General features: G+C 52.7%; 2 protein-coding genes across 4 annotated transcripts; one reads left to right on the top strand and one right to left on the bottom strand.

Moving 5' to 3' along the window:
• The first annotated feature begins 1,391 nt into the window (after nt 1-1,391).
• BLCAP (BLCAP apoptosis inducing factor) lies at nt 1,392-11,822 on the top strand. Its single transcript, XM_030830632.2, has 2 exons — nt 1,392-1,550; nt 9,896-11,822. The coding sequence occupies exon 2, from the start codon at nt 10,072-10,074 to the stop codon at nt 10,333-10,335; it is 264 nt and encodes an 87-aa protein (XP_030686492.1). The 5' UTR covers nt 1,392-1,550; nt 9,896-10,071; the 3' UTR covers nt 10,336-11,822.
• NNAT (neuronatin) lies at nt 5,661-8,099 on the bottom strand. Of its 3 annotated transcripts, none has more exons than XM_030830631.3 (3): nt 7,907-8,098; nt 6,900-6,975; nt 5,661-6,665 (listed from the first exon to the last, which is right to left on the bottom strand). In XM_030830631.3, exons 1-3 carry the CDS (start codon nt 7,976-7,978, stop codon nt 6,436-6,438), a joined length of 378 nt encoding a protein of 125 aa, XP_030686491.2. In that variant the 5' UTR covers nt 7,979-8,098; the 3' UTR covers nt 5,661-6,435. The 3 variants fall into 3 exon arrangements, with proteins under 3 accessions (XP_030686491.2, XP_030686490.2, XP_060141371.1); XM_030830630.3 differs by having other exon boundaries at nt 6,431-6,665; nt 6,895-6,975; nt 7,907-8,099; XM_060285388.2 differs by lacking the exon at nt 6,900-6,975 and having other exon boundaries at nt 6,431-6,665; nt 7,907-8,084.
• Nucleotides 11,823-11,846: the final 24 nt, after the last annotated feature.

Genomic DNA, 11,846 nt, shown 5'->3' with positions numbered 1-11,846 from the left:
TTGCCCTACAAAACTATCTTTGGTTTTTAAGCCTAAATGCCAGCTTCCCAAGGAGTTTCCACCCTTACCTTTAAAAACTACATGAGGGTTCCATTAATTTTTTTTTTTGGCCAGACTGCGCAGCCTTCAAGATCTTAATTTCCCAACCAGGGATCGAACCCGCGCGTTCGGCAGTGAGAACATGGAGTCCTAACCACCAAACTGCCAGGGAATTCCCCTCCATTAATTTTTCATAGCACTCTTCATATTCCCCCACAGCATTTCCCATCATGCATAATTATATATTGATTTGATTTAAATTATTAACAGATAGTGATCATTTGATAATTAAAAAAATTTATTTTATTGACGTATAGTTGCTTTACAATGTTGTGTTAATTTCTGCTGTACAGCAAAGTGATTCAGTTATACCTATATATACATTTCTTTTTCATATTCTCTTCCATTACGGTTTATCACAGGATATTGAACACAGTTCCCTGTGCTATACAGTGGGACCTTGTTTATCCATTCTATATACAGTATAATAGTTTGCATCTGCTAATCCCCAGCTCCCAATCCATCCCTCCCCCACCCCCTCCGCCTTGGCAACCACAAGTCTGTTCTCTATGAGTCTGTTTCGTACATATGTTCATTTGTGTCATATTTTAGATTGCACATATAAGTAATCTGATGATTGCTTTTCCACCCCTCCCCCACTCTCCCCCAGTAGCCGGGCATCTCCTTGAATTAGAACAGCGCCTATTTCACGCTCCATTCTATCCTCTTGCCTTTAGCACTGCATTTACACACAGTAAGCGCTCAAGGAATGTGCTTATTTAGCTAATAAATCGATACATTGACTCATTTAATCCCTATAACAACCCTGTGAAGTAGGCATTTCATCAGATTCGGGGAAGCTAATAGTCGGGGTGGGCAAGTGGCTCGCCTAAAGTACAGGGCAAGAAGAAGAGTCAGGTCCTGACCCAAGTCAAATCCTAAATTCTGAGCCGGAATATTTCCGCTCCTGATCTTTGGCCTTGGTAAAGGGGCCAGGGAGGAGGCGGACTTTGAGCCACGGGAACGTTTTCACAGATTACACGGGTCATCCACGAGGACCAAAGCGAACAATCGTTCACCTACAGAGACTAGGATACGCCCCCTCTGCTCTAAATGTGTAAAGATCACAATCCACTGCATATGTATGAGGGGACCAAGGCGGGGGGGCGTGATTCGGAGCTGTCCTGGATGCGCCTGATCAAAAATTCTTCGGATTTGAAGACTTCAGAACCCCCAGATTTCTGAACACATTAGCAAAAAGTCTTAAAATGGTCATCTGTGGCACACGTTAGGAGGATATCGGGCATAGAAGACCCCCCCCAATTTAGGTCGTATTATCAGGCATCTGCCGTAGGCAGCCCGACCCCAGAAGGGGTCCTCGGTCGGCTCGACTAGAAGACGAAGGGGGCGTCTCCCCTGCTTCCTGCGGCGTCGGAGGCGAGTTGAGGTGGTGGCAGGCTGCGGCTACGAAGGCGTCAGCGGTGGCGGCGGCGCCATGGCAGGGCTCGCAGGTACCGTGGCGTCGGCCTCTTGGGGGCGGGATGAGAGGCCCTTAATGCGGCCGCGCCGCCATGTTGTCCCTTCGGGGTCACCTTAGGCGTCGTCCGGTCCCTCTCTGGGGTTTTCCTTCCGCGCACCCTGAGGGCCGCCCCTGTCCGGTGTCACGTGATTGCCCTGTTTGGCCCCCCAGCCTGGGCCTTGGGGGTCTCTTCGTGGCCCGAGGGCAGGGCACTGGACTCCTGGGTTCTCGTTCAGGCCTCCAAGGTCATCACTCGCCTGTCTGCATGTGGGATGGGGCAGGCAGAGCTGGGGAGCTCGGGGCTGGGGGTGCGACAGCCTTCTCTCCGGCCCCGGTGCACGTGGCAGGGGGCCCAGCTTCTGAGATGCCTGTCACTCTGTCCCCGCCACTTAAGTTACCTTTTTTTTTTTTTTAAACCAGAAGGGGCGTGGGGGAGAGGAGAGAAAAGGGTCTCCCTCCCCGGGTCCCCGCCTTGGTGTCTGGGGTGATAGGTTGACGCTCTGCTTTGGGTCGCGGGTGCTTCTTACTCTCTCTAATTTTACACCAAGTCCGGACACCCATTCCCTTTCCTACAGTATATGTGGGGAGTGGCCCTCAAGGGCAGCTGAAGGAATGGGTTGCCTGGCACACTAATGGCCTGGAGAGAAGAATGAGGGATGGGGGACAGTTGCTTTTTCCTTCCCTCTTCCACACCTTATTTAATTTCCTTCCAGGCCTCCGTGTCCCTTTTCAACGCTAAATGTTGGGGCAGACTGGGGTCTGTCCTGGGAAAGAAACGGCCTTTCTGTTTATAGGTTCGGATCATGTTTTATCCCTTTCAGGGAACTGGTGTTTTGGGGACAGCTTCTGTTTGCCCTGCTTGACATGGTACAGCCATCCCCTCAGCCTTCTGGACGGCAACACTAAAGCCAGGAGAGACACACACACACACACACACACACACACACACACGTTCCAGCTTAAGTGCTAATGCCAAGTGTTAGATCTTGTTTGTTTGTTTGTTTGTTTTAAATCAGAGACTAATTAATGTCAGCGAATCTGTTGAAAGATTGCCGAGCCCTGGTCGGTTTCCAGTGACCAGATCACTTCCGTATCTGAAATTGGTCTTGTTAGAATTGCTGCCAAAAACAGTTTAACCTTTTATCTGTAACATGTTGTTTCAAAGAGGAATCTGGAAGGCTGGGTTTGGCTGTCTTTTTCTGTTGTTGTTCTCTTATCTTTGAAACATATGCATTCCATTTCAAGCCTGTTGCTGTATGATATACCAAGGACCATGTGTTGCCTGCCTCTCTGACTTCCTGTTCTGGGAATGCTCTGGAATCTGGATCCTGCTGGGGAATGGGCCCCGTGGGAGGGAGAAAAGGAGGCGGAGGGGAAGCAGGATCATAACCAGAGAAGATGGTGACATGTCTCTGGGGCATATAGAGGAAATCAGATGTCTCCAGGGAAAAAGAGGCTGTTGTTAGACTAATGTTTTGTATATATGTGCACGTTTAAATCTCTGGGGGAAAACTCACTGCAAATTCAGAATCTCACTGTAGGGTACTGGCTTCTGAGTAGATAGAAGTTTGAAAATAAATGTCTGGCAAATGACTCACAGCACACCTGCTCCCTCATCCAATCCTACCCAACCCACATGCAATAAGCTGTTGCTGTCCTGCAGCGGAAGCTCAAGAAACTTGTCCTTCATTCGCAATCCAGATATTCCACAGGTAGAGGTAACAGTGTCACATAGCACCACACACTTCCGACAGTCATGGTACCTAGACCCCTCTGCGGTTTAACCTCAACTGGTTAGGCTAAGAAACTAACATCCTTTGGGGGCATTAGTCCCAAGAGTCTTGCCTGTTGCTGGAGTCTCACAAAGCCATTCCAGTTCCCTCATAACTCAACTGCTCGATCCTTGGCCTCGTGGGGGCAAAGTCTTGAGGATGTGGTAGAGAAAATTTAAGCAAAGGGGGGGCCTGTGGACTAAGGGCTTTGCAACAAAACTGTAGTCATTTTCAACTCTTTTTGTTGCTCTCTATCAGAATAAAATGTTTTAATGGTATTGCTTCTGGAAAAAATGTTATAAACAAGATGTGTTTGGACTAGATTTCTAAGCATTGCACAGGAATAGAAAGTGAACACATTCCTTCCATCTTCTCTGGTGGACTGTGTTTCCTGCCATAACATGAGGGTTTGGATGGGGCATGAAAGGGGGGAGTGGACATTGCACATTCAAGCCACCCATGCGGGTGCAGCCCATCAGGGCAGCCCTTGCCTGGAAGTCTGTCATTTCATCATGCCACACTCAGAGCCCTGCTGATGGATGGATGGAGAAAGCCCTGCAGTTGGGCTTTGCCAAGATCATCTGGAAAGCCCTGGGGCTGCCAGCAGCCTCCTGCCTTTTAAAAGGGGGCCTACAGTGTCGAGAGCAGCCAGACACTTCAATGCTGCTGCAGCCTGTCCCCCTGAACCCAGCTACCTTATAACTGGGCTGAGATTAGAGCATCTGGGGCATTGGGGCTGTGGGTACACCCCTTGAGGGCTCTGAGGGGAGGGGCACCCTTTATTGAGAACACATGTTGAAATATGTTCATGGTTCTCTGCATTTAGTGTGGAAAACCACAGAAACTCCCAGTCTTGAGGCTTGCCAAGATACAGGCTTCAGAAGGGAGGTGTGGGCATTGCCTGCTGCTGAGTCACCCTGGGGCAAGAGGAGACCTACCCCACCAATAGGCTACAGTAGGGGCTGGAACCACCCAGCCTGAGGAAGATGAGGCTCCGATCGCCCATCCGCACCCTAGTCCCATTGAGTCCTGATTGCCACTTTGATGGCAGAATGTTTCTAGTATGTTGGGGTTCACTGGATCTTAGCAGTCCTTTTACAGAGGAGAACCGAAGGTGGCTAGGAGTGACCTGACCAGGTTCCCTGGGCTGACTGATAGCAAAGCCAATACTGGAATTGAGGTCTACACCCTCCACCTCCATAATTCTCTTATCTTGAACTGAAGTTATAGGTGCCTCTAAAGGTGCTAGTGGTTGGGCTGAGAAACGCTAGGACCCTAGCGCAGGGGCGGGTAACATCAGGCTCAACGGATTGAGGTCCTTTGTGCTCCAGAATTGTTTGTGACAACTGTGACTAAGGGGTTTGAGGAAGTGGCAGAAAGATTTATAGCCCTCCAACTCACGCCCTGGATGTTGACCCAGGAACAGGTGTGTGGTGACAGGGGCACACAAAGCCAGAGACAAGGCTGAACAGGCGGCAGGGCCATTTGGTGAAGCAGTCAGCTGACCCCACGTAAAAGAAGCCCTGACTCACTGAGGAGTGGGAGAGAGAACTTGGGAGCCGAGCAGGCAGCCCACCCTACCACCGTGGCATGATGGCAGGGGAGAGCCCAGGGCCCGGGACCTGGTAAGCACGCTTAAGGATATGGAGACTCGTGCTGGGAGAAGCAGAGGACCCAGTAGTGGGGAGAGTGAGCTGGAGAGAGGTTCCTGAGGGTGGGGGAGGAGACCCTGGGAAAGTAGGCGGGCCTGGCAGGATGCCCTTGTAGTGGTTCTGGTAGAGGTGATAGGGCTGGGAGGGATGAGCTGGGTGGGGGAGGTGCCACACCACACCTTTTACCCCATAGTCATTGTCCAAACCAGTGCCCCCCCACCCTCCCCCACCCGCCCTGCTCATTTCCTTGGGGATCTTGGATGGAGATAAGACTGTGTTCTGAATTCCTGATCACCCTCTTGGTCCCTAGTACCTCCGTTTTGAGGGCTCGTCCCACTTTCCCCCCTCCTATCTTTTCCCTCCTTCCATCTTTCCCACTGATTACTTGCCAGAGCCCCTTATTCCAGGAAAACTGAAGGCACCCACACCTTTGGGCAGGTATAAGTGGTCCCTTATTCCGAGACCACAAGTGAAGATGTCCACCTTTTTCTTTGGGTGGTGGTGCGGGCATGCGGTCCTTTATCTCAGGACAGTGTTGAGATGGAACTGGGTGTGTGAAGGTTTATTCCCATTTTGTTGCTTCCCCTCCGTCCCTCTCCCAAGTACAGTGCACATCAGCCCAGTCTTAGAAGTATGTGTTGAAGCCGGAAAAGAAGTCACAGGAGACAAAACTTTTTGGTGCGCCTCCACCGCCCCACAGGGTCCTGGGACACTGTGCGAGACAGGGGAGGTACTTTTTTTAATTTTTTTGTAGAGGCGGTCCCTGTCCTCCAGGAGCTTACAATCTAGCCGGGGAGACACAACTAATGCACACTTATACAATCATTACAATTAGCAATTACCACAATATTGACCACAATTGCGTGAGACCTGGGGGATGCAAGATCAGTGAGGGGTTGGGGGCTTGGAGAAGGTGTTTTGGTAAAGATGGGATTCGTTTTCTTGTTCAGTAGGTCCAAATTGAGTGACACATTTCTTTTGGGTGGGAGTGGGGCGAAAGAGGAACTGAGGGAGCAAAGGCAGCAAGGCTGGAATGCACATGCCATAGGCAAGGGACAGTGAGAGGGCCCCGCTCTGTTTCTTAACCCTCCTCCCTCACCCTCTGCCCTCCAGCCCCGCCACACAGGCACGCAGTTGTCACTTGTCTGCTGCACGGAGATTCAGGGCTTCGGCTGGTGAAGTTGGAATGTCCATTCTGCTGGCTGGTGTGGTTGTCTGGATCTCTGTGGTGCGGCCTGCTGGCATGGCCGTGGCTGTGGGGCTGGGATGGCGCTGTCCCGATTTGGTCCAGATCTGAATGCGTTGCCTGTGCCCAGATCTCAGGGGTCTGCTCCCCCCATTCCCCCCTCCTCCCTCTACCGCCACCCGCAGTAGGATGGGTGCAAAGGGGTGGGGAAGGGATCTGGTGTTGTCGTCATTGTCGGTGCTGCTTCTCCGGGAGCCTACCGGCCCCTCACTGACCTTGGCAAGTGCTCCTCTGGCGAGAGGGCACAGGGGACGCCCCATTCCTGCGCGGCACTGGCTCCCATGCTGGTGGAACTGCACAGGAGCACCTGGTGACAGGGCCGCCCAGGGGAGGGGGCTGGAGCCTCAGTTGGGGGCCCGCTGGCGGCGCTCTCCCAGCACGTGCCGTCCGGTTCTCGACACGGTGTACGCCAGCTTCTGCAGGGAGTACCTGAACACCTGTGGAGAGAGAGAGAGACCCAGGACCTGCCCTTAGAGGCGAGCACCCGCAGCGTGTCTGTAGTGCTGCCGTGCCCGCCCCCGCCCCGCCCCCTGCCCCGCCCGCCTGTCCAATGAGGAGAGGCGGGTGCGGGCGCAGCTTGTCCACGAGTCAGGGCAGCTGGAGCTTTTCCAACTGTGCTGAAGGCTGCATGGCCACAAGCTGATTGGACCCACAACTTAGGTATACCTCACTTCTCGCAATGGGCTGTGTCCCTGGAGGATTTCGAAAAGCGAATCCTACCCAGTAAATGCAGCATTCCAGGAACACCTTGAAGGAAATATGCGATTCCTTTGGCAAAGGATTCCTTTAGCAGGGAATTCTTCCTGCAAGGGGTGCTTTTAGGGTAGATGATTTTATGGGCAAAGCAATTTCTTCTGATTTATTTCTTTTTACACAAAGCGCTTTGCCTCTATTTGATTTTTTTTTTTTAATAAAGCGAACTGTCCTTTTTCGGAAGCGCTTTTTTTCTGTTCTATTTTTCCTGCAAAGAACCTTTTCCTCTAATTGTTTTCTTCAAAGCGCTCTTATCGATTCATAGTTTGTCAGCTCCTTTGTCTAATATTTTTTCTGCAAGGCGCTTTTTATCTAATGCATTTTTTTCTGCCAAGTGCTTTTGTCTGATTTATTCTTCCTGCAATGCGCATTTTCTCTAATTCATTTTTTCCCGCGAATTTTTCTGATTTGTTATAATCTTGTTTGCGGAGTGCTGTTTTTGTTTTTCCCCTGAGAAGTGCCTTTTTCTAACTTATTTTTTGTCCCACCCCCGCAAGTACTATATTTTCTAAAGGAAAATTTCCCCGCAATGCGCAATTTTTTTAAGGCGGAAAAATTCCGCTGTGTGAGCGGTAAAGTCTCTTTTCGCAAAACAGAAGTGCCCCGCCTCCCTCCTGGGGTCGAGTCTCACGTAGCGGTATTTTCTTACCACGTTGGTCGCTAAGAGCCTCGGCGATCGTCCGCGGCTGGCGCCCGCCGCGCCCCAACTCTTTGTTCCCGGGCGGGCGCATTGGGAAGGGTCTACGCGAGGAGGAGGGCGCAGGGGACGGGCGGGGGCGTGCGGTGCCGGCCGCGGCACTTGGGTGGGCAGGGATCGCGGCAATCAGGACAGGACGGGTCGGGATGCGGCAATTGTGACGCGGGCTTGCCGGTTCAGGGGGCGCACATCGCGACCCTCTCCCACCCAGCACCCGGGCACACTTACCTGCAGCAGCACGCGGAAAATGTACCAGCCGATGATGAGCAGTTCAGCCGAGGCTGCTGCCACTGCTGCCATGGTTCCGAGAGTGGTGGGTGGGTGGTTGAGAGCGAGTGCTGCCGGTTCCGAGGTCCGTTCGCCTCTCGGAGTCCGCTGTTGGGCGCACTGCCGCAGCCGCGGTGGCCGCGCCTTAAGTATCCGCCCACCGCCCAAGTGCGCATGCGCGCTTGGGGGGGGGTCCGTGAGGAGGGGTGGCCGGGGGCGCTCCTCATTCGTCAGGAGAGGGAAAAAAATAATCCATCTGTTCTTTCCACACCGACCCCCGCCTCCTGAGTTCATCTTAGCCCCTTTCCAGAAGATTCCGCTGTGCCCGCGTTTGAATTATAATGTAAAATGGAGGGGAAATGCAACTCTGAGTTAGCGCATAGGGTAAGAGTACGGGTGCGCACCCCTTAGTAGCGGAGCCCATCTCTCCAAGCCCGGGCCTGCAAATTCGAGCCCAGTGTCCGGTGCCACGCCAGATCACACCTGGGCAAGGATGGAAAAGCAGAGGGACCTAATTTAGAGAGGGATCATCTGCCCCGCGGAGCAAAAACAGGTGCCCCTTCCAGAAGCCTTGGCTTCACAGGCCCCCCCGCTCAGCACTCTTTTTCTAATATTCGATGTATTAGAAGACCACGTCCTCTGCTTTGCGAGAGCCTCTGAGCGCGGAACCTTTCCCTGATGCCCGCATCCCGCTTCTTACGGTTGCTAGATCTACAGCGGTGGCAGCTGTAGGGAGCCGAGCCAGGGCACTGAGCCCTAGGTGCAAAAGCGATAGTCATCGGGTGTCTACCCTGTAGGAGGGATGGCGCCTTTGTATGCACGGAAGGGATGGGATGAGCTCTCCAAAGAAGTGGTCTGAATGCGCTCTGGGATAGTTTTCTGCTAGGCGGGTAATTCAACCTCTGCTCCCCTACCCCCCAGGCGCTGGTAGGTCTTCCTCAGCCAGCGAGGTTCTTTGTACCCGTTGCGCTGGGCGTCTGGAGCTTGGAGGAGGGTTTTGCTACCGCCGCCAGAGGGTCGTGGCTGCTGCCGCTCCGATTCTTGGCGCGGCACGAAGACCGGAATGCGGTCTGCGAGCGCGGCCCTGGCGCACCGGTGGCCCGCTGCTCGAGAGCACCACTTCTCTCCAGCAAACTGCCTGGCACAGGGGCCAAATGGCATTTGCCCCTATGTGAATAGAAAATTAATTTTGATTAAAAGCTCATAGAAGTCAAGTTCTATACAGTGCCGGCAGCAGATGGAGAGCACAAGGCAACCCAGAGAGGTCAGTTTGGACTAAGTAGCATGGTGATTTTTTTCCCCCTACATTGACTTTCGAAGAAGTTGGCCGATTTTAATAAAATGACGCCGGATTATTTGAAAAAGGCAAGCTCATTCTAGGCTGCCATCTTAAAACAAAATATTCGGTGATGCTGCCGCGGCGCCTTCCCAGAGCTTGCAAGGATCCATTGCCGGCAATCTCCCGCCGGCAGTGCGCCACTAACTACTTTAACTCTCCACTGAGCACCTGCTGTGAGAGATACTAGATACAGAATCCTTTTCTTATTCCTCAGGGGTCACAGCATGGAGCCCATGGCCGTCCGGTGGCAACCACAGGGCGGTATTGTGAGGTCTGGGTCCCTTGAGGACGGGCCGCAGCCCCAGGAGGCGATACATGATCTCTGCTGGGCAGGGCCCAGGCAAAGCCAGGCCACTGTGCCGGACCTGCCTAGAGCCCTCTGGCCTAGCCCCAAGAAGGGGAGACACCCAGGATGCTTCTGGAAAGGGTGACTTGGAGAGGAGTAGACTTCCATGGGTGGGCAGGGAGGAAAGGGCATTCACATTTGCTGTTGTTAACCATGATCCATTTTTCCAAATAAGTATACATTCTGTTCCTGTTTTTTTTTTTTTTTTTTTGTCTGTCTGTCTGTTTCGTGTCTGTTTGTCTGTTGTGTTGACTTTTCTCTTCAGGATCCCTGCTGCCTTGGTGATCCCGGGCTGACAGCCAGAGACCACAGCGGCTCAGCTCCTGGAGAGCGAGGGTTGAAGAAAGCAGAGGGCAGCCGCCCGCGCCCGCTGGCTCCCATTAGGTCGGTTCCTGCAGCGGTGCCCGGTGGCCTTGGCGAAGGCCCTGTCCAGCAGAGATCATGTATTGCCTCCAGTGGCTGCTGCCCGTCCTCCTCATCCCCAAGCCCCTCAACCCCGCCCTGTGGTTCAGCCACTCCATGTTCATGGGCTTCTACCTGCTCAGCTTCCTCCTGGAACGGAAGCCTTGCACAATTTGTGCCTTGGTTTTCCTGGCAGCCCTGTTCCTCATCTGCTATAGCTGCTGGGGAAACTGTTTCCTGTACCACTGCTCCGATTCCCCGCTTCCGGAATCGGCACACGACCCCGGCGTTGTGGGCACCTAACAGCCAGCCCAGTTAGCTTTCCAAGGAAGCAGAAGACGGGAGGGGAGGCATTGACATAGGTCATAAAGCATTGGAGTTTCAAATCCCGCGGCCCTGCGGGGGCCACATTCCTGATGGCGCCTTTCTGGCCTGTGACGTTTTATCCTTATAATGTGAATAATAGCACTGACCGGTGCTTTTATCGTAGAGTCCTGTAGTCGTGGGTGGTCTCGTGGTTGTGTGTGTTCTGTCCCCATCTTGGCCCCTGACTGGCAGGATGGCCACCCCCCTCGCCTCATTCCCACGAGGAGCCTGCACCCATCCTGGTCAACTGCCCCAGCATGATCCGGGCAGATAAAATGCCAGTCTCATTGTCACCTCTGTGACCCTTCCTTGTCAGAGTGTTACTGACTCCTCCGTCCCTCTCTTGGCTTCCTGTTAGTTCTCTTTAGCCCTTTCCTTTTTTGGGGAGCACCTGTCCAAGACAGGGCTCAGTTTTGCACTTATCTCGAATACAAAGAGATTGCTGATGCCCGAGAGCCTCGCTTTTTCATTCTTCTTCCCTGGCCAGCAGGCTAGACAGAATTGTGTCTTGACTGCTGTCCACAAATCTTCAGTATTTTCCCCACGTCATTTTGAAGGAAGAAGTAACAGATACATGTTGCTCTTTCACCTGGGGGTCTGGGCTCCTGCTCAGCAGCCCAGCTTCGCTTCCTCTGCCCTTCCTCCTGCCTGTCTCAACTGTCGCAAGGAGGGGGCCTCATTTTGTCTCCCATGCATGCTCTGCAGGATTGATGTGTGGTGTGTTTACGTAGATCTAGCAGTCCCCAGCCGAGTGAATGGGAGAGTACTTGTGTGTTGCATAACAGCCACGATCCCCTGATAGGTGTTTGGATATTTTTTGGTGTGGTGTGCCGTGCGTGCGCGTGTGTGTATACATACGTGTACAAGTACATGTGTAAATCCTTTTTAAAGAAGCTTTATCGAACGTGTTGTGATTTTGAGGTGTAGCAATAGCTAGCTTGTAGGGGCCGCTACAGTTGGTATTTAGTATGGGGATTGCAGAGTGACCAGCACACTGGACTCCGAGGTGGTTCAGACGAGACAGAGGGGAGCGGTGGCCATCGTCCTCATGCCAGGAGCTTCTCCGGTCCTGCGCGTATAGACTGTATACGTTACGAAGAATACACGGGAAGACTTTGTGACTGTCACTTGCTTTTTTCTTTTTCTGCGCTTCAGTAAAAGTGTTGGCACATGAGACTGTCTCCTGGCCCCTGCCCGCTGGGGATCAGCATGGTTGTCCTTCCAGTCTAAACCATCCATCTTTCTCTTGCCTGAAGGGGGAGGGAGGTGGGCCAGGCAGAGGACAGAACTGGAGGCAGTCCATCTAGGGGACGGGACTGCGGGGCCACACTTGTGGAACATTTGGACTGCTATTCTGGAGCTTTTATTTCTGGTGTGTTCGTTGCACAGCTGTTTGAAATGTTTAATAAAGCTTTATAAACTTTCCTCTGTGGTTTTATGTGGCTGCA

Source organism: Globicephala melas, chromosome 15 (assembly GCF_963455315.2).
Source record: "Globicephala melas chromosome 15, mGloMel1.2, whole genome shotgun sequence".
Lineage (NCBI taxonomy): Eukaryota > Metazoa > Chordata > Mammalia > Artiodactyla > Delphinidae > Globicephala > Globicephala melas.
The sequence above is the reverse complement of the archived record's forward strand: the minus strand, read 5'-3'. Positions and strand labels throughout refer to the sequence as shown.